General features: G+C 44.6%; 1 protein-coding gene across 1 annotated transcript in view; it reads left to right on the forward strand.

The window, feature by feature from the left end:
- The window catches only part of LOC115105043 (guanine nucleotide exchange factor VAV3), a 157,053-nt gene that overhangs the window by 59,820 nt on the left and 74,423 nt on the right, over positions 1 to 22,810 (forward strand). Inside the window, exons 3-10 of the mRNA XM_065007087.1 lie at positions 12,168 to 12,226; positions 12,323 to 12,391; positions 14,364 to 14,475; positions 16,540 to 16,632; positions 16,954 to 17,022; positions 17,290 to 17,393; positions 19,593 to 19,692; positions 19,906 to 20,001. Coding sequence (XP_064863159.1) covers positions 12,168 to 12,226; positions 12,323 to 12,391; positions 14,364 to 14,475; positions 16,540 to 16,632; positions 16,954 to 17,022; positions 17,290 to 17,393; positions 19,593 to 19,692; positions 19,906 to 20,001 — 702 coding nt within the window. The remainder of the gene's footprint in view (positions 1 to 12,167; positions 12,227 to 12,322; positions 12,392 to 14,363; positions 14,476 to 16,539; positions 16,633 to 16,953; positions 17,023 to 17,289; positions 17,394 to 19,592; positions 19,693 to 19,905; positions 20,002 to 22,810) is intronic.

A 22,810-nucleotide genomic window follows, 5' to 3' on the forward strand; every position in this document is an offset into this window, starting at 1 on the left:
TTAAGAAATACCACCACCGCTTTATTCATCCGGGATGCATAAGCAACATTCTCATATCCTTCACTCTTTCATGCAGAAACGACCTCAGTTCATGTCTCTTGTCCTGTAGAGAGAGAATATTGACATAATATCACATTTGAAATGTCTTTTTTCATTTGGAACTTTTGTAAGTGTAATGTTTACTGTTCATTTGTATTGTTTATTTTTTACTTTTGTTTTATCTACTTCACTTGCTTTGGCAATGTTAACTGAGAGATGGCGGGAGAGGGAGAGGGAGAGAATGAGGGGGAGAGAGTGTGTGGAGAGGGTCAGACAGAGAGGGGGAGAGGGTCAGACAGAGAGAGGGTGGAGAGGGTCAGACAGAGTGGGGGAGAGGGTCAGACAGAGAGTGGGGGGAGAGGGTCAGACAGAGAGGGGGAGAGGGTCAGACAGAGAGAGGGGGAGAGGGTCAGACAGAGAGAGGGTGGAGAGGGTCAGACAGAGAGAGGGTGGAGAGGGTCAGACGGAGAGAGGGTGGAGAGGGTCAGACAGAGATGGGGAGAGGGTCAGACGGAGAGAGGGTGGAGAGGGTCAGACAGAGAGAGGGGAGAGGGTCAGACAGAGAGAGGGGGGAGAGGGTCAGACAGAGAGAGGGGGAGAGGGTCAGACAGAGAGAGGGTGGAGAGGGTCAGACAGAGAGAGGGGGAGAGGGTCAGACAGAGAGGGGGAGAGGGTCAGACAGAGAGAGGGGAGAGGGTCAGACAGAGAGGGGGAGAGGGTCAGACAGAGAGGGGGAGAGGGTCAGACAGAGAGAGGGGAGAGGGTCAGACAGAGAGAGGGTGGAGAGGGTCAGACAGAGAGAGGGTGGAGAGGGTCAGACAGAGAGAGGGGGAGAGGGTCAGACAGAGAGGGGGAGAGGGTCAGGCAGAGAGAGGGGGAGAGGGTCAGACAGAGAGAGGGGGAGAGGGTCAGACAGAGAGGGGGAGAGGGTCAGACAGAGATGGGGGGAGAGGGTCAGACAGAGAGGGGGGAGAGGGTCAGACAGAGAGAGGGTGGAGAGGGTCAGACAGAGAGGGGGAGAGGGTCAGACAGAGAGAGGGGGAGAGGGTCAGACAGAGAGAGGGGGAGAGGGTCAGAAAGAGAGAGGGTGGAGAGGGTCAGACAGAGAGAGGGTGGAGAGGGTCAGACAGAGAGAGGGTGGAGAGGGTCAGACAGAGAGAGGGTGGAGAGGGTCAGACAGAGAGGGGGAGAGGGTCAGACGGAGAGAGGGTGGAGAGGGTCAGACAGAGAGAGGGGGGAGAGGGTCAGACAGAGAGAGGGTGGAGAGGGTCAGACAGAGAGAGGGGGAGAGGGTCAGACAGAGAGAGGGTGGAGAGGGTCAGACAGAGAGGGGGAGAGGGTCAGACAGAGAGTGGGGGGAGAGGGTCAGACAGAGAGAGGGGGAGAGGGTCAGACAGAGAGAGGGTGGAGAGGGTCAGACAGAGAGAGGGGGAGAGGGTCAGACAGAGAGAGGGTGGAGAGGGTCAGACAGAGAGGGGGAGAGGGTCAGACAGAGAGTGGGGGGAGAGGGTCAGACAGAGAGGGGGGAGAGGGTCAGACAGAGAGGGGGAGAGGGTCAGACAGAGAGAGGGGGAGAGGGTCAGACAGAGAGGGTGGAGAGGGTCAGACAGAGAGAGGGTGGAGAGGGTCAGACAGAGAGGGGGAGAGGGTCAGACAGAGAGAGGGTGGAGAGGGTCAGACAGAGAGGGGGGAGAGGGTCAGACAGAGAGAGGGTGGAGAGGGTCAGACAGAGAGGGGAGAGGGTCAGACAGAGAGAGGGTGGAGAGGGTCAGACAGAGAGAGGGTGGAGAGGGTCAGACAGAGAGGGGGAGAGGGTCAGACAGAGAGGGTGGAGAGGGTCAGACAGAGAGAGGGGGAGAGGGTCAGACAGAGAGAGGGTGGAGAGGGTCAGACAGAGAGAGGGGGAGAGGGTCAGACAGAGAGAGGGGGAAAGGGTCAGACAGAGAGGGGGGGAGAGGGTCAGATAGAGAGAGGGTGGAGAGGCAAATATTTATTCAGTTCTTAGCCAATCATGTTTTCATTGGGCAGTTTATTGGAATGGACTGTGTTATCAACAGCGTTATATACAAGGAACTAGTATACAGTTTCATTACATTATGTTTTGGTTGTCCATCGTATCCGATGATGACTTCCACTTCTGAGTTAACGGTGAATTCCTTGGTGACTATAGAGTCCAAACCCGAGATCCACAACCATTATTGCAGGCGGGGCATGTGTTGTCTGTGTTGCCGTTTCTTTGTGTACTGGCAGAGCTGGCGCCAGGTGGACTGGTCGGCAGCAGCGTCCTCCAGGTCTGTGGGATTGATGTTGCACTTCTTCAGCCACGTTTTCAGCTGGTTCTTGTAGCCCTTCATCTGCCCCCCTGCAGACCACGACCAAGGTGTATCTGGCCGCACAGGATCTTCCGCCGCAAGCACTCCTGAAATATCCTAACGACATGCCCAAGCTAGCGCAGTTGGTGTTGGGTGACCATGGTCTCTATGCTCTTGCAATTTGTCTCAGAAAGTATTTCGGTAAGGGGCACACGGTCACACCAAGGGATTCCCAAGAAGTGCCGTGAACAACATCAGGACTTTTCATGGCCTTTGTCGACCTCTCCAAGGCCTTCAACACTGTAAACAGGGAATTACTATGGGGCATTATACTCAAATGTGGCTGTCCAGACACATTTTTCAACATCCTTTGCCAGTTCCATGATGGGGTGATGGCTCATGTGGACCGTACTCCTGTTCTTTCTGAATCCGCATTGTGACTCTGGCAGCAGTTCCTCTGTGATGTTGTTCACCAGCCTGTGTGGCATCACCTTGGCCAGGACCTTGCCTGCAACAGCCAGAAGGGATATCCCCTGGATGTTGCCGCAGATGGAAGTGTCATCCTTGTTCTTATAGATGGTGACAATGTTTGCATCCCGCCACTGTTGAGGGACGATCTTCCAGTCCCAAACCTCAGTGATCTACTGGTGAAGCGTTCTGGTGCAGAAGTAACCTCCCTTCTTATGTAGCTTTGCCAGGATGCTGTCAGCGCCAGGAGTCTTGTTGTTCTTGAGGGAACGGATAGCTGATAACACCTCCTGGAAGGTTGACGAATGGTTGAGGTCTTGAATGGGTGGACGGACAGGCAGTTCTTCCAGGATGGAGTGGTCTGTGGGAGAGCGCTGATTGAGTAGTGTTTCAAAGTGGTCAGCCCGCCTCATCAGGATCTGGTTTTGGTCCTTCAAGAGAGTCAGACCGTCAGCTGTTTTCAGGGGGGTGATGGTGTGACTTCTAGGGCCATATATAGCTTTAGTTGATTTGCAGAAATTGGGCATGTCTTTTTTGTCGGCGTCAATTTGCATTTCCTGTGCTTTATTCGTACACCATTCGTTCTGCAGAGCATGCAAGGTTGTGGGTATACACACACACACACACACACACACACACACACACACACACACACACACACACACACACACACACACACACACACAGCTGGGATTTTAGTGGATTTATTGCTAAAAGCTGAAGCAGAGCAACACCAGATGTCTTGGGTTCACTGAAGTACCCCTTTCTGAGTAACACCTTCTCTAGAACTGCTTTGTAAGACCAGTTCTATTTTTTTGCTGACTGTTGAATAGACCTCTTGTGGTCTTCCCCACTCCAGAAAAAGAAACGTAAATGATTTGTCACTAAGGGCAATTACACAATTAAATTCAAAAAGGGATTCTAAAACTTTCATGGGTCTGTTTTCATGGGTCTGTTTTCCCTACTGCAGATAAAAGTACTGTAACAACCCTTTCAACAATAGTTGAGGGACATAGTTTCCCCTTTGAAATACAAAACAAGATTTAAAATAAATACGCTATTATCTCTTAGTCACACAACCGCTGTCCTTTTATCTCTGTGGAAATCATCTCATCCTGCTTTTAATCCGTCTGGCATGAGTGGAATTAGATTACATAACATAAGATAAATTGTCTGAACCCCTTCGAAGACAAGTCTTCATATGTTAAAGATGAAATATGTTTTATTGTGACATACACCAGATAGGTGCAGTGAAATGTGTTGTTTTACAGGGTCAGCCATAGTAGTACAGCTCTGTCTTATCCTGCAATGGTAGTCTTACTGATCTGGTGGAGCTGACTGGCTGACTGACTGACTGACTGACTATGACTGACCGACAGACTGACTATGACTGCCTTGACTGACTGACTGACTATGACTGACTGACTGACTATGACTGCCTTGACTGACTGACTGACTGACTGACTATGACTGACTGACTATGACTGACCGACAGACTGACTATGACTGCCTTGACTGACTGACTGACTATGACTGACTGACTGACTGACTGACTGACTATGACTGACTGACTGACTGACTGACTATGACTGACCGACAGACTGACTATGACTGCCTTGACTGACTGACTGACTATGACTGACTGACTGACTGACTGACTGACTGACTGACTATGACTGACTGACTGACTATGACTGACTGACTGACTGACTGACTGACTGACTGACTGACTGACTGACTGATTATGACTGTGAGATCTACTGTCCCGGGCCCAGATTCACAAAACTGTCTTTGGGAAGAAATTTCTTCTTAACTGGCAGACTCAACTAAAATTAAGCAAAGTTGCTATTCCTCAAAGGTTCTTGGAAATGTTCTTGCGCTATTTGTTATGTTTCTCCTTAAGCAAAAAGTTAAGAAGAAATTAGATTCTTGAAAATATACTTACTGGAAATGTTTTTAATTCCAAGATAGCCAAACCCTTGTCTTAAACTCAGGGCAGTGAGAGAAAAAGCCCATGAAAGCAATTTAACATATTTAATTCACTCACAAACTTTGTCTAAAAGTTTCAGTATTGATTATTTTAAATCCAAGAACATGTTTTAGAACAGTAATCTCAGTAAGAAATATGCTAACATGATTGCAGTTGCTAGCTAGATAGCTAGCTAAAACGGTTGCCTAGCAACAAACATCTTGAGGAGTTTTGTAAGAAGATATTTGAGAAGTTCGTAAGAAAATCATTACCTTAATATATTGTTGAGGAAGTGCACTTACGAACTATGTTATGAACTTCTTTTTTTTTTTCTTAAGAAGTGTTTTGTGAATCTGGGCCCTGGTCTTCTTATGATGCCGTGAGCTGAAGTCTGCTCTCTATTGCACACTCCATAATCATAACTTGAAACTCTGTGGTTGGTACGGAGTAATATGCTGACCTGGTTTTTAATGTCAGTGTTCAAAATGAGTTAATTTATAGTCAACAACTTACCATATGATCGGGTTTAACTTCTTTTGTCAAACATTGCAAAGCTTTGTAATGATGTGTTTTCTGGTTTGTGGTTTAGATAAAGTGGGTTGAACGTGAGCAGTATTTTAAAGTCTGTATAAAAGTGGTGTTTTGTTAGAATGTGCTTGGTGTTTATGATTCATGAAGCCAAGCTATTACAGAGCACTCGCCCTAAACTGGCCCCAGAACATTCTGGAGACCTTCCCAAACACACAGCTCAGAAAGCATTAACAGCCTGTCTCAGGAGAGGCGTTCATTCAAAACTGCTACGCAATCACACCACGCCCGCCTGCACGCACAGACTTACGCACACACGCACACACACACCACCAACCACGCCAACAACCCCAGCTGGTCCCAGAAAGCCTCACTAACCATCAATCACTCTGAGCTATTACATCATTTCCTGTTGGTCAGCCAGTCAGCTTGTCAGTCAGTCAGCCGGTCAGTCAGCCACCTAGTCAGCCATTCACCCAGCCAGTCAGTCAGTTAGCCACCTAGTCAGCTATCCACCCAGCCAGTCAATCAGCCACCTAGTCAACCAGTCAGTCAATCAGCCACCAAGCCAGCCAGTCAGCCAGCTAGTCAGCCACCCACCCAGCCAGTCAGTCACTTAGTCAGCCAGCCACCCAGCCAGTCAGCCACTTAGTCAGCCAGCCAGCCACCAAGCCAGTCAGCCAGTCATCCAGTCAGCTAGTCAGCCTGTCAGCCAGCGACCCAGCTAGTCAGCCTGTCAGCCAGTAGGTCAGCCAGTCAGCCTGTCAGCCAGTAGGTCAACCAGTCTGCCAGCCAGCCAGTAGGCTTCCCAATGGGACCAACAGGCAGAAGATGACCTTATAATCAGATCTACAATCAGTTGACTCTCCTGCAATCCTAGCCTTCAAAAACCAAGAGGAGAGAAACAGAACTAACCCTCAGAATTCAGCCTAGTGCTCCAGGGTGACTCACAGTACAGGTTCATGCTCTAGTGAGATGTTAGATGGAGTATTCTAGACAGAACATGGGTTCATAGAAAGGTGATGCAACAGAGAAGACAGCCACAGAGAGATCAGGGTTTAGGGAGAATAGGGGGAGAGTGAGAGGGGGGAGTCCCTGTGGAGACTGTCTCACAGGCTGCATACGCTGCATGACTATGTCTAGAGCCAAACACTCCAACATCTCAGTGTGGGCATAGCGTGAGTCTACTGGTACTGGAAAGTCTTCTCTTTTTCATGCCAGGTTCAAAAGATAACAGCCTCTGCTTTCAAAGGAACACAAAGGACACACAAGCACACACACATTAGTGTAGAGTGTCTATGACCCTAATATGATGTACTATCTGACTCCATTATTATCTGAAGGCTATAGGCCCATAAATGTATCCAATGGTAGCAAAGGTTGCCTTGCATCGCCACTCAAAATACTATAAGATGCATGTGTATAGGTTTACCGTTATTCAGTTATTAAGAGGCTAAGGAACAAAGAGCTAAAATCTTGCAATCGATGTCCTAGCAATAAATGATTGAGTTAACCTTGGCTCAGAGATGCACAGTTACATGCTGACCACACCGCTCGCGTTGCAAAATAAATGTACATGTTTTTCAATCATCGGTCTGTGTAGCCGGGTGCTAAAATAGAACATGGTTCTACTTGTGATGCTCAGCGTGCTGCTCAAATCTCCTCATTGGTTTTTAGGAGTATACACCCACGTGCCATCTCCTCATTGGTTTTTACGAGCATATACCCACGTGGGTGATTGAAAGATGAACGTAGGTCCACACTCCAGTCAGTTGTAGTAATGCTGTTAAGTTGGTGGCCAACCGCCATATAAAGTCCAAAGAAGAAAAAGAAGCCTGAAGGAAGGAGGAGAGATGACGAGAAACAAATTCGGTTTGCCGTTTTATCTGTGGATTAATTGTCAGAGTAGAGGACCTTGTGCATCTCAGGTAAAATAACCACCCAAGATTTATATCCCAGGAAAAATTTGCTAGCAACAGAAAACTAGCTAGCTAAATTGCCATAAATGTTTGTTTGTCCTGATCGCGTCTGGTGTGGGTGAACAAAATCAACTTGCGCGCGATAGCGCATGCGGACGCACGTGTGCGGTCTGGTCAGCATGTTAGAGACTGAGCATATATGCTATGTATATTGGGAGTAACATTTACCATTAGACATTTCACCTAATAATAATTCAAAGGAATATTACTCAGATTGTGAGGACTACGGTTCGAATCTATTTTACAGTTATGCAATACGAATACAATTAACAAATGGTACATCCTTTGTCTTAACAGCATGGAACATTCACCACTATGACATACACACGTACAGTACCAGTCAAAAGTTTGGACACACCTACTCATTCAAGGGTTTTTCATTATTAGTGAAGACATTTAAAACTATGAAATAACACATATGGAATCATGTAGTAACCAAAAAAGTGGTAAACAAATCAAAATATATTTTATATTTGAGATTCTTCAATGTAGGCACCCTGTGCCTTGATGACAACTTTGCACACTGTTGGCATTCTCTCAACCAGCTTCACCTGGAATGCTTTTCCAACATATGCTGAGTTCCCATACATGCTGAGCACTTGTTGGCTGCTTCTCCTTCATTCTGCGGTCCAACTTATCCCAAACCATCTCAATTGGGTTGAGGTCGGGTGATTGTGGATGCCAGGTCATCTGATGCAGCACTCCATCACTCTTCTTCTTGGTCAAATAGCCCTTACACAGCCTGGAGGTGTGTTGGGTCATTGTCCTGTTGAAAAACAAATGATACTCCAACCAGATGGGATGGCGTATAGCTGCAAAATGCTGTGGTAGCCATGCTGGTTAAGTGTGCCTTGAATTCAAAATAAATCACAGTCAGTGTCACCATCAAAGCACCCCCACATCATCACATCTCCTCCTCCATGCTTCATGGTGGGAACCACACATGCGGAGATCATCCATTCACCTACACTGCGTGTCAGACCAAAGGACAGATTTCCAACCAGTCTAATGTCCATCGCTTGTGTTTCTTGGTCCAAGCAAATCTCTTCTTCTTATTGGTGTCCTTTAGTAGTTGTTTCTTTGCAGCAATTCGACCATGAAGGCCTGATTCCACCCAGTCTCCTCTGAACAGTTGATGTTGAGATGTGTCTGTTACTTGAACTCTGTGAAGCATTTGTTTGGGCTGCAATTTCTGAGGCTGGTACCGCTAATGAACTTATCCTCTGCAGCAGAGGTAACTCTGGGTTGTCCTTTCCTGTGGCGGTCCTGTGGCGTTCCTCATGAGTGCTGGTTTCGTCATAGCGCTTGCTGGTTTTAGCCACTGCACTTGAAGAAACTTTCAAAGTTCTTGAAATTGTCCGGATTGACTGAACTTCACGTGTTAAAGTAATGATGAACTGTAATTTCTCTTTGCTTATTTGAGCTTTTTTTTGCCATAATATGTACTTGGTATTTTACCAAATAGGGCTATCTTATGTATGCCACCCCTACCTTGTCAAAACACAACTGATTGTCTCAAATGCAGTAAGAAGGAAAAAAATACCACAAATGAACTTTTAACATGGCACATTACTTGAAATGCATTCCAGGTGCATTCCAGGCATTCCAGGTGACTACCTCATGAAGCTGGTTGAGAGAATGCCAAGAGATCAACGTTTAAACCCAGCTTTTATTCTTCCAAGAGCGCCACATCCCAGTATCTTCCATCATAAAAATTAACCTCACTTTGCATGGTTCAAAACATTAAAACAGAAGGCATAAAACTACACATGCAGTCTCTAATCTAATCATCACACCTCAACACTGTATGATAAGAGCACACCCCTGTGTCGCTCCTCTGGATCTGTCCGCCGTCCGACAAACAGAATAACACAGGGTCTGTACAATAAAACATATCAAAATACATAGGTCTTTAAGACCTCTTGAAACAATCCAAACACTGCCTTCACACAGTAACATTCATTTAGTCATTTCAAGTTTCATCAGTCATCACACTTCTCCTGGTGTCAGTCTCCCCAGGACCTCCGTGAGAACGCCTCTACCTGAAAATTGCCACGGCGAAAGTGTGACTATCCTGCGAGATGCAAATATACAGCCATCCATCCAGATAATGTCAAATTGAATCAACACGCCTTTGTCAGAAAGTCACTACACACATCTTCATCTCTGTCCTTCATCATCGTTCACATTTGTTCACTCTTTCTATTTTTCCACTACATACACACATTTTTACATATGCACTTCTGTGCTCCTCTTCTGTCTGTGATGATAAATAGTGTTTCCCCACAACAGTGACCCCATGGTATGCTGGTCACACACACAGTGTCACAGGGGTTTCAGTAGATAGTGTCTGAGGTGATGCTAACAATGGAAACACGTGTGATTCCTTGTCTTTCTCTCTCTACCCCTCTCTCTTCCATCTCTCTCTCTTTCCTTATCTTTATCTCCCTCTCTCACCATCTCCCTCTTTCTCTCTCTTTCTTTCGCCCTCTCTCTCTCTCTCTCTCTCTCTCTCTCTCTCACTCTCTCTCTCTCTCTCTCTCTCTCTCTCTCTCTCTCTCTCTCTCTCTCTCTCAATTCAATTCAATTCAATAGATTTATTGGCATGGCGAACATGTTAACATTGCCAAAGCAAGTGAAATAGATAATAAACAAAAGTAAAATAAACAATAAACATTAACAGTAAACTTTACGCTCACAGAAGTTCCAAAAGAATAAAGACATTTCAAATGTCATATTATGTCAATATACAGTGTTGTAACGATGTCCAAATAGTTCAATTACAAAAGGGAAAATGAATAAACATAAATAAGGGTTTATTTACAATGATGTTTATCCTCATTGGTTGCTTTTTTCTTGTGGCAACAGGTCACAAATCTGCAGTGATGGCACACTGTGGTATTTCACCCAGTAGATATGGGAGTTAATCAAAATTGGGTTTGTTTTCAAATTCTTTGTGGATCTGTGTATTCTGAGGGAAATATGTGTCTCTAGGTTAGGAAGTGCAGCTCAGTTTCCACCTCATTTTGTGGGCAGTGGGCACATAGCCTGTCTTCTCTTGAGAGCCAGGTCTGCCTACGGCGGCCTTTCTCAATAGCAAGGCTATGCTCACTGAGTCTATACATAGTCAAATCTTTCCTTAAGATTGCGTCAGTCACAGTGGTCAGGTTTTCTGCCACTGTGTACTCTCTGTGTAGGGCCAAATAGCAATCTAGTTTGCTCTGTTTTTCTCTCTCTCTTTTCCCCTCTCTGTCCTTCTTGCTCTCCATCCCACTCCATCTCCCTGTCTGTCTGGGCCCCACAGGGCCTGCGGTCATGTTGGGGAAATACTACACCCTTATCTGACACATTGGGGCGGCAGGTAGCCTAGTGGTTAGAGCGTTGGACTAGTAACCGAACGGTTGCAATATTGAATCCCTGAGCTGACGAGGTAAAAATCTGTCGTTCTACCCCTGTTCCTAGGCCGTCATTGGAAATAAGAACTTGTTCTTAACTGACTAGCCTAGTTCAATAAAGGTCAAATAATAAAACAAAATAAAAAGATAAAACATTCAATAACACTAACACGTTACTGTGACCTCTAGTTGGGGTCAACAGCAGAATGGACCACAACCATAATGCACTTCACCTAACCCAGTCCAGTGGAGAGCAATAGTAGTATCATCAATCTGCTTTGAGTCACAGGCCAATTAAAAACTATAGATCTCTTGGCCAATATCCTGTGTGTGGTTGTGTGTGTCTATTAGTAGCGTGGCTGGGTGAGGGAACATCTAGATGAGCTAGTGTGATCAGTATTGATCAGTGAGAGCTGAGGGCTAGTGATGAAGTGTGTGTGAGTCTGCGTTTACAGGCCAATAGATCGTCTACAGAGAAAAGGGAAGAAATGACACCAATGAATCAAAAGGAGATTTCTATAGGTTACGCAATATGAAGCCACTATAAGAACATGTTTGTTGAAAGTTGTCTTTTTGATCACCCAGCATACAATGCTCTTATTGTACTGTATCAGGTCAAGGGCATTGTCATCACGGACCAATTCAGCGTGAAATGACATGTCGTGTCACATGTTAATTGACTCACAGAGCCAAACACTACTAATTAATTTAAAGATACAATCATTGATTTTATTCTTCAACCACGTTTACACTATTGTATCGCCATATTGGTCTATTTGTATTTTTGCAATTTCATTGCTATTTTATCTAGTAATTTATGTAGCGTGATTTATTAACAGGAATTTCTATAGGGATTGTAATGGGGAAATATAAGATCACGAAGGTTCACATTCAGTTTAGAGTGATTATCACATTATTTTGCATATTTATATATTTCCCCTTTCTGTAATTACATATGATTTCATGTTCTGTTTTTGACACTCAAGGTCTGGGTTGATGGTCACTAGACTTGATACTGAATGTTATGGATTATTCTCATATCTGTTGATAGTGATTGATGCCAGACTGAAGGTACAAGGACCTAAGACACACTGATTATTCCATGTTGTGCTGTATTGATGACATTCTTTAGCAGCTGATAAAGTCATAGCCTTTTATTTGGGTTTCCTACAAGCCTCTCGGGTTGGTGTTTAAAGAACATCCGGTGATGTCGGAAACAAGAAACAAAAATATGTTAATTAACTTTGCAATTAAACACCATGTTCTTAACTTTATGGATTATGTTGGAATGTCATGTAATCACTCACTATTTTTATTTATTTTTATACTCACTATTTACTACTCTTCCACAGGTCTCTTAGGTAATGCTCTACTATTGGATGACACTGCCCTCTACTGACTTAAACGCAGAAGTACAACATTAATATGATCATTACAATAACCAAGTCTATAACGTTTCCATTCATTTTCATTGCAGGTTATGGACACATTGTCCAAACTGTCCCACACCACGATTTCAGAACAAACTGGAATAAAGTAAGTTCTGACCAAGTGTTTATTCCAATTAAAAAATCTAATTGGGTTTTGTATTAGTACATGTTTGGTGGCATGACATCGCTTTTCTTTCCAAAGGGCTTTTCCTTCAGAGGAGAGTCTAGAAGAAGATGAGGACATCTATAACCACCTAGAAGACTTGATTGAGTAAGTCCACCTCTTGGCCTGTCTTACGGTCTCTTACTGGTCTACTCACAACTTTTTGTCCCTGGCTTCTTCTGGGATAACACAGCTGCTAAGCTAATTGGCTTAGTTGATGTAGGCTGTCAGAGATGGCCAGTGGCTCTACTCACACTTACACTGTCCCAGGCTTCTGGACAAACCCACACAGACACACAAAGAGTCCCAAACCCACACAGACACACAAAGAGTCACAAATCCACACAGACACACAAAGAGTCACAAACTCACACAGACACACAAAGAGTCACAAACCCACAAAGACACACAAAGAGTCACAAACCCACAAAGACACACAAAGAGTCACAAACCCACACAGACACACAAAGAGTCACAAACCCACAAAGACACACAAAGAGTCACAAAGCCACAAAGACACACAAAGAGTCCCAAACCCACACAGACACACAAAGAGTCACAAACCCAAACATACACACAAAAAGTCCCAAACCCACACAGACACACAAAGAGTCCCAAACCCACATAGACATACAAAGAGTCACAAACCCACATAGACATACAAAGAGTCACAAACCCAAACATACACACAAAAAGTCCCAAACCCACGCAGACACACAAAGAGTCACAAACCCACATAGACACATAGACACACAGTCACAAACCCACACATACAAACAAAGAGTCACAAACCCACACAGACACACAAAGAGTCACAAACCCAAACATACACACAAAAAGTCCCAAACCCACACAGACACACACAGAGTCCCAAACCCACACAGACACACAAAGAGTCACAAACCCACATAGACACACAAAGAGTCACAAACCCACATAGACATACAAAGAGTCACAAACCCAAACATACACACAAAAAGTCCCAAACCCACACAGACACACAAAGAGTCACAAACCCACATAGACACACAGTCACAAACCCACACATACAAACAAAGAGTCACAAACCCACACAGACACACAAAGAGTCACAAACCCAAACATACACACAAAAAGTCCCAAACCCACACAGACACACAAAGAGTCCCAAACCCACACAGACACACAAAGAGTCACAAACCCACATAGACACACAAAGAGTCACAAACCCACACAGACATACAAAGAGTCACAAACCCACATAGACATACAAAGAGTCACAAACCCAAACATACACACAAAAAGTCCCAAACCCACACAGACACACAAAGAGTCCCAAACCCACACATACACACAAAGAGTCACAAACCCACACATATATACAGAGTCCCAAACCTACACATGCACACAAAGATTCACAAACCCACACAGATACACAAAGAGTCACAAACCCACACAGACACACAAAGAGTCACAAACCCAAACATACACACAAAGAGTCACAAACCCACACATACACACAGAGTCACAAACCCACACATACAAACAAAGAGTCACAAACCCACACATACACACAAAGAGTCAGAAACCCACACATACACACAAAGAGTCACAAACCCACACATACACACAGAGTCACAAACCCACACATACAAACAAAGAGTCCCAAACCCACACATACAAACAAAGAGTCACAAACCCACACAGACACACAAAGCGTCACAAACCCATGCAGACACACAAATAGTCACAAACCCACACAGACACACAGTCACAAACCCACACAGACACACAAAGAGTCACAAACCCACACAGACACACAGAGTCACAAACCCATGCAGACACACAAAGAGTCACAAACCCACACAGACACACAAAGAGTCACAAACCCAAGCAGACACACAAAGAGTCACAAACCCACACAGAGACACAAAGAGTCACAGACCCACACAGACACACAAAGAGTCACAAACCCACACAGACACACATGCATGCAAACATGTGCACAATCCCATGTGTATGACTGCGCGTAGGCTGATGATAACAACAGCACTATAAATGTTACATTATTATAATGGTAACCCATTTGTGTGTGTGCCAGTGAGAAAGGCGTGGAGGACGAGGAGGATCTTTATGACTGTGTCTATGATGATGAAGATGGAGGAGAGATCTATGAAGATCTGATGAAGGCTGAAGCCGTCCGTCCTCCTCTGGTTAGTTCAAATCAAGTCAAATTGTTTTGGCCACATGCTTTGTAAACAACAGGTGTGGACTAACAGTGAGATCCTTACTTAAGGGTCCTTTTCCAACAATGCAGAGTTCGAGTAAATATAAAAATAGTGACACAAGGAATAAATAAACAGTGATAACGAATAACAATAATGAGTAAAAATAACACGGCTATACAGGGAGTTCCAGCACTGAGTCAATGTGTATGGAGTTCTCTCTCTCTCTCTCTCTCTACTTCTCACTACTTCTCTCTCTAATAATACTCAATGAGTAATATCAATTAACATGAGAACACAGTAAGAAATGAATGAGGCCAATAATGAAGTAATGAGAATATTACTCTCGGTTTACAACCAAATAGCATTGAAGTTGACTTTTAGATTTTCTGTGTGGTCTTTCTGTGATATATTTTTATTTTTGTTTAGTGATACTTTAGTTGGGCCAGATTTTCTGGGTGTTGTCCTGGGGCTTTGTTGGGTTGGTAGCTGGCTGAGGGGACTCTTGGGGGTCACTTGTTTTTAAATGATTCTAACATTTGGTGGCTCTTTTTTGGATATTAATCAGAAGAGGGAATTGGCCTAATTCTGCTCTGCGGGTGTTGTTTGGATTTGTCCTCTATACTCCGAGACTCTTACAGAATTCCACATGCAGGGTTTCAATTGGGTGTTTGTCTCATTTGTCAAATTCTTGCTTGGTAAGCGGACTCCACACTTCACTGCCATAAAGTGCAATTGGTTCTATTATTGATTCGAATATTTTGAGCCAGATCCAAATTGGTGTGTCTAATTTAATATATATTTGAATGGCATTAGAAAGCCCTCCTTGATTTGACTTTCAGTTCATCCACGGCCAGCTTGAAGTCCCCTGTGGAGCTATTTCTTTGTCCCGAGTTTGTGTAGGTGTGTGTTCTATATGAATCGAGCCCAGTAGAAAAGCTTCCCTGACATCTAGACCTTTTCTGCCGTAACATAATGTGTGTCTTCTTGAAATCGACTGTCATTGCCCAAGTCTGACAGAACTGCTGCAGATGATCTAGCTGTTGCTGTAGCTCCTATTTTGTCGGTGACAGCGGTACCAGGTCATTTGTATACAGGAGGCATTTTATTCCTGTGTCTTTAAGACTGAGACCGGGGGCAGTTGATTGCTCAAGCTTTTTGTCCAATTCATTTATATAGATCTTAAATTGACTTGAGCTCAAGTTATTCCCCTATTTAACTCCGCGTCCATGGGAAAATACATCTGTATGTTGACTGTGTACGGCTGTTGAAGGAGGAGGACCAAGGTGCAGCGTGGTGAGCTTACATATTCTTTATTGAAATGACGCAGACAAAAACAATAAACACTACGACACCAAACCGTGAAGCTATAGTGCCCTAAACAAAGTCAACTTCCCACAAAGACAGGTGGAAAAAGGGCTACCTAAGTATGGTTCTCAAACAGAGACAACGATAGACAGCTGCCTCTGATTGAGAATCACACCCGGCCAAACACAAAATAGAGAATAAAAGCCTCTCTATGGCCAGGGCGTGACAGACTGCACACTTGTTATTTGGGTACATAGAACTTTTTTTTCTTATTTTTTTCCAAATATTTTTATTAAACACACACAAGAATGGTGTATAGGTATACATGACAGGTATACAATTCTTATCTAAACATAAAAGAGCATACAGGAACAACAAGACCCAGAGTTCTGGGTGCAGAACAAATAATACAAAACACGACATACAAAACAAGGACACGTAGAAATCATAGATTTGTTGACATGTGTTTTTCCACCCACACCACTTTCAATGAATAACTCAACTCAAGTAAACCAAGCTTATATTTTGGGTTCTGATGCGGTACGAAAGTTAAACTAAGCTCATGAGGCATTTATAAGTTATATTGTTCAAGAAGCAATAGGTGTATATCATACATTTATAAGTGAAAAAATTGGATGTAGCAGGTATGGATTCTAGCTTTAAGGCTCTGCTTTGACAGCTGTGTGTGTGTGTGTGTGTGTGTGTGTGTGTGTGTGTGCGTGCGTGCGTGCGTGATCATTACAGAAGCAGGTAGAGACAGACATCAGGAGCTGCTGTCTGACAGAGATCAAGCAGACTGAGGAGAAGTACACAGAGACTCTGGACTCCATAGAGAAGGTAAGGTGTTACTGCCAAATACATCCCCTACCCCTCTGGTGCTACAACCAAATACCCCCCCCCCCTCCCCCATTCATACTGTATTCTCACAATCCTCTTCGTTCATTAACCATTCCATTCATGACCTTTATGAAAACCGTCCCTTACGTAGGCAGACACTATTTAAGATGAAGATTGTTCTGATAAATCACTTGTGTTGTGCAACAAGTCATTATTTGGCTGACCCAAATAGTTCCCGTAAACAGGCAGCAACTGCTTTACCTACCTCTCCTGTTTAAGTGGAACCAACTCTTTTTCTTACGCTCTGTTTTTCACATCCAGTATTTTATGGCACCTCTTACGACATTCTTGTCCTCAGAGGAGATGAAGAAAGTGTTTGTCAACATTCCGGTAAGTTACAGGACAGAAACCCCAACCATCCACATGTAGATGGTACAGATAGAGATTGCAGTGACATTTTAGTCATTTAGCAGACGCTCTTATTCCAGATTGACTTACAGTCGGTGGATTTAACTTGCTACGTTGAGTGGTAAAAAAGCCAACACATATCACAGTTATTGCAAGTAGACCCTTCTCTAAAATATCAGCTAATACCTGTTGTCCCAAGCCCTATGGGTCTTCAGTGTTTGTTTGTCATGGACTGTTGTTGTGTTTCAGGACCTGGTTAAGGTTCACAAGAGTCTCATGGTGGAGATCCAAGACTCTGTCCGCCATAAAAGTGCTCAGAACATCTACCAGATCTTCATCCACTACAAAGAGAGGTACAATTCCACAGAACTATCCCACTGGGCACAGACGTCAGTTCAACGTCTATTTTTGATTTACATTTGGTTGTAAAATCATGAATTCAACGTGAAATCAACAGCGACAACAAAAATCACATTGAATTTGTGTAAAAAGTTACATGAAAAAAAGACGAAATTCCCAGTTTTCCGTGTTGAAAGAAACAGCGTTGATTGAACCAGCCTGGGTTTTCTGTCTCGTTCTCTCAATCTCTTGTTCTTTCGATCTTTCGATCTCTTGTTCTTCGTTCCTGGTTCTCTCTCTCTCTCTCTCTTTCGCTCTCTTTATTTGGCTTGGGAAACATATGTTTACAAATGAAATACACAATAAACAAAAATGAAATACACAAGGGAACATTAGTAAACAATAGACCCACAAAAGTTTCAAAGAATATAGACATTTAAAATGTTATATTATTGGCTGTGTACAGTGTTGTAACAATGTGCAAGTAGTTGAAGTATGAAAGGGAAGATGAATCAACAGATAAATATGATACATATGGGTTGTTGATGCTCCACTTGTTGCCACTTTTGTCATGGCAACGGGCCACACATCTTGCTGCTGTGATTGCACACGGAGTTATTTCGCCTAACAGATATGGGAGTTTATCAATGTTTGAGTTGTTTTCAAATTCTTTGTGGGTCTGTGTGACCTGTGGGAAATCTGTGTCTCTAATGTAGTCTTACATTTGGCAGGAGGTTTAGGAAGTATTGCTCAGTTTCCACCTCATCAGTGAGCACATAGCCTGTCATCTCTCGAGAGCCAGGTCTGCCTATGCCGGCCTCTCTCTGTATATAGTCAATGATTTTCTTAATTGAGGGTCAGTCACAGTGGTCAGGTATTCTGCTACCGTGTGTGTACTCTCTGTTTAGGGCCAGATAGCGTTCCAGTTTGCTCTGTTTTTTGGTTGATTCTTTCCAGTGTATAGTTCTCTTTTTGCTTTCTCATCATTTGGTTGGGTCTAAATGTGTTTCTGTCCCGGGGATCTGTGGGGTCTGTTTGTGTTTGTGAACAGAGCCTCAGAACCAGCTGGCTGAGGGGACTCTCCTCTCTGTAGGTCATGGATCTGTGAGGTCTGTTTGTGTTTGTGAACAGAGCCTCAGAACCAGCTGGCTGAGGGGACTCTCCTCTCTGTAGGTCATGGATCTGTGGGGTCTGTTCGTGTTTGTGAACAGAGCCTCAGAACCAGCTGGCTGAGGGGACTCTCCTCTCTGTAGGTCATGGATCTGTGGGGTCTGTTCGTGTTTGTGAACAGAGCCTCAGAACCAGCTGGCTGAGGGGACTCTCCTCTCTGTAGGTCATGGATCTGTGGGGTCTGTTTGTGTTTGTGAACAGAGCCTCAGAACCAGCTGGCTGAGGGGACTCTCCTCTCTGTAGGTCATGGATCTGTGGGGTCTGTTTGTGTTTGTGAACAGAGCCTCAGAACCAGCTGGCTGAGGGGACTCTCCTGTCTGTAGGTCATGGATCTGTGGGGTCTGTTCGTGTTTGTGAACAGAGCCTCAGAACCAGCTGGCTGAGGGGACTTTCCTCTCTGTAGGTCATGGATCTGTGGGGTCTGTTCGTGTTTGTGAACAGAGCCACAGAACCAGCTGGCTGAGGGGACTCTCCTCTCTGTAGGTCATGGCTTTGTGGTGGAATGTGTGGGCATCGCTTCCTTTTAGGTGGTTGTAGAATTTAACAGCTCTTTTCTGGATTTTGATAACTAGTAGGTATAGTTGTAATTCTCCTCTGCATGCATTGTTTGGGGTTTTGCATTATACACAAAGTATATTTTTGCAGAATTCTGCAAGCAGAATCTCAATTGACTGTTTGAATTGTTGGTTGGTGAGTGGACCCCAGACCCCACAACCATAGAAGGCAATGGGTTCGATAGCTTATTAAAGTTTGATCCTCATGAGTTTTATGTTCCTTTTGATGACATAGAAGGCCCTTCTTGCCTTGTCTCTTAGATCATTCACAGACTTGTAGAAGTTACCTGTGGCGCTGATGTTTAGGCCGAGGTAGGGTTAGGGTTAGGGTTAGGGACCATTATTTTAGTCTTGCTGAGATTCACTGTCAGGGCCCAAGTCATGTTCCAAGCCCAAGTCTCTCTCTCTCTCTCTCTCTCTCTCTCTCTCTCTCTCTCAATTTATTTCACCTCAACAATACTGACTTTAATATACTGATATCTTTTCCAGATTGCTAATATATGGGAAATACTGTAGCCATGTAGAAACGGCCATCGTTGCTCTGGATGACATCTGCAAACACAGAGAAGACATCCGAATGAAGCTGGAGGTAAAGTCTGCATCAGTCTAAATCAGTGGTCAGATACAGCCATCTAGTGTTTACCATAGGTATTACAGGCCATGGCACACCAACTGCAATTCTTTTTTATTTGTTTCAATTAATAAGTACTATATTTTTTCTCTCTAAATGAATATGATTTGTGTTATATTGCAGTGACAGTTCAAATACATTGCGGTAGGATTTATTTATTGTGTTTGCCAGGAATGTGCAAAGAGAGCCAACTATGGAAAGTTTACACTGAGGGATCTGCTAGTGGTCCCTATGCAGCGGGTACTCAAGTATCATCTTCTTCTACAGGTAAGATATATATCTTCAGAGAGCTGAGAATGACTTCCATTCAACTGTTACCTCAGTACCAGGGATAAAGCTGCACTACTGACTATCACCAGTTACCCATGTTTAAATCATACACTAGTCCTGGACGCCTCTGGATGTACAGTACCAGTCAAAAGTTTGGACACACCGACTCATTCAAGGGTTTTTCTTTATTTTTTACTTTTTTCTACATTGTAGAATAATAGTGAAGATATGAAAACTATGAAATAACACATGGAATCATGTATAACCAAAAAAAAGTGTTGAACAAATCTAAATATATTTTATATTTGAGATTCTTCAAAATAGCCACCCTTTGCCTTGATGACAGCTTTGCACACGCTTGGCATTCTCTCAACCAGCTTCATGAGGTAGTCACCTGGAATGCATTTCAATTAACATGAGTGTCTTGTTAATTTGTGGAATTTCTCTCCTTCTTAATGCGTTTGAGCCAGTCAGTTGTGTTGTGACAAGGTAGGGGTGGTATACAGAAGATAGCCCTATTTGGTAAAAGACCAAGTCCATATTATGGCAAGAAGAGCTCAAATAAGAAAAGAGAAATGACGATCCATCATTACTTTAAGACATGAAGGTCAGTGAATGCGGAAAATTTCAAGAACTTTGAAAGTTTCCTCAAGTATAGTCGCAAAAACCATCAAGCGCTATGATGAAATGTCTCTCATGAGGACCACCACAGGAAAGGAAGACCCAGAGTTACTTCTGCTGCAGAGGATAAGTTCATTAGAGTTAAATGAACCTCAGATTGCAGCCCAGGTAAATGCTTCACAGAGTTCAAGTAACAGACACATCTCAACATCAACTGTTCAGAGGAGACTGCGTGAATCAGGCCTTCATGGTCGAATTGCTGCAAAGAAACTACTACTAAAGGACACTAATAATAAGAAGAGCCTTGCTTGGGCCAAGAAATACAAGCAATGGACCTTCACCGGTGGAAATCTGTCCATTGGTCTGATGAGTCCAAATTTGAGATTTTTGGTTCCAACCGCTGTTTTTGTGAGACTTAGAGTAGGTGAATGGATAATCTCTGCATGTGTGGTTCCCACCATGAAGCATGGAGGAGGAGGTGTGATGGTGTGAGGGTGCTTTGCTGATGACACTGTCCTTGATGTTTTTTAGTTTTCAAGGCACACTTAACCAGCATGGCTTCCACAGCATTCTGCAGTGATACGCCATCCCATCTGGTTTGCGCTTAGTGGGAGTATCATTTGTTTTTCGACAGGACAATGACCCAACACACCTCCAGGCTGTTTAAGGGCTATTTGACCAAGAAGGAGAGTGATGGAGTGCTGCGTCAGATGACCTGGCCTCCACAATCACCCGACATCAACTCAATTTAGATGGTTTGGGATGAGTTGGACTGCGGAGTGAAGGAGAAGCAGCCAACAAGTGCTCAGCATATGTGGGAACTCCTTCAAGACTTTCTGATTGTCGTAGTCATACAGCAAAAATAGAATGTAGGAAAAAGAATAAGCAAGAGAGTGCCTGAAAGAGATAAGAAGAGGGATAGGGAGAAAAGTAGTGTGTGGGAATACCCTGATAAGGCATTACTGCAATCAGTCAGTCAGGCAGCCCTCTGGTCCTGACTCCTGCAGCTCTAACGTTATTCCTAGGCCACCACTGCATGGGGGGACATGATAGCAGTCAGGGGCAAGGTGAAAAGGTGTGTGTGGTTGTGTACGCTCCTAGGGGGTTGACGTGTGACTGGCGGTCAGCTCCGAGCCGTCTTCTCTTTCTCTCCCTTCCTCCCTGTCGGTGCAATCCATTCCACTCCATAGGACAGGAGGCACTGTTGCGTAAGAGAGAGCCAGTCAGAGCTGTCTGTCTGTCAGGGCTGTGTGTGTGTGTGTGTGTGTGTGTGTGTGTGTCTGTTTGTCTGTTTGTTTCGGGCTAGGAGGGCTGCATGTGGACCCTGGGGACCTGGCCTGGCCTGTGCCAATCCCCGATCCACTCCAATGGAGGGAACACGCTCCCGGGGTAGTGGGAGGGAGGGAGGAGGAAGGGAGTGAGAGAGGGAAGTGAGGGAGGGAGGGGAGGAAGAGATGGGAGGCAAGAGTGGTGAGTGCTTAGATCAGGGAGGAGAGGTAAGGAGGATGGAGGGCAGGTAGGTCTTTCTCTCTGTTCCCTCTGTAATTATTTCATAGTGTCTCCCACCAGTCCCCAACTCACTATAACTAGAATCAATCAATATGCCAGTCGTGTCAGAACCCTCTTTCTTTCTCTGTCTCTCTATCACTCTTTCCTTTCTTCCCATTTCTCTATTTATTCCGAACTCACTATAACTGGAAGCCATCAATAAGCCTGTACTATCTGGTCTCGCTCTCTCTCTCTCCTTTTCTCTCTCTTTCTCGCTCTCTCTATTTATCTCTATCTCCCCTCCCTTCACTCTCTCTTTCTCTCCCTTGCTCTCTCTCTCTCTCTCTATCTCCCTCTCTTGCTACCCCCTCCCCACCTCTCCCATGGGCTCACTGTGTAGGTGTGTGTTAGGAGCAGAGAATGAAAAATAGGGTCCTGTCGCATTGCTTGTGATAATAATTCCCAGGTTCAGCTTGAGTGATAGCTGGGATTTGAGGAGTTCTAGGCAGACACATACGGCCCAGGGGGGCTGGGGAAAAGGGGCTGGGGGCGAGGGAGCTGGGGTGAGGGGCTGGGGAAAAGGGGCTGGGGGCGAGGGAGCTGGGGTGAGGGGGCTGGGGAAAAAAGGGGCTGGGGGCGAGGGAGCTGGGGTGAGGGGGCTGGGGATAAGGGGCTGGGGGCGAGGGAGCTGGGGTGA

Source organism: Oncorhynchus nerka, linkage group LG22 (genome assembly GCF_034236695.1).
Source record: "Oncorhynchus nerka isolate Pitt River linkage group LG22, Oner_Uvic_2.0, whole genome shotgun sequence".
Taxonomy (NCBI): Eukaryota; Metazoa; Chordata; class Actinopteri; order Salmoniformes; family Salmonidae; genus Oncorhynchus; species Oncorhynchus nerka.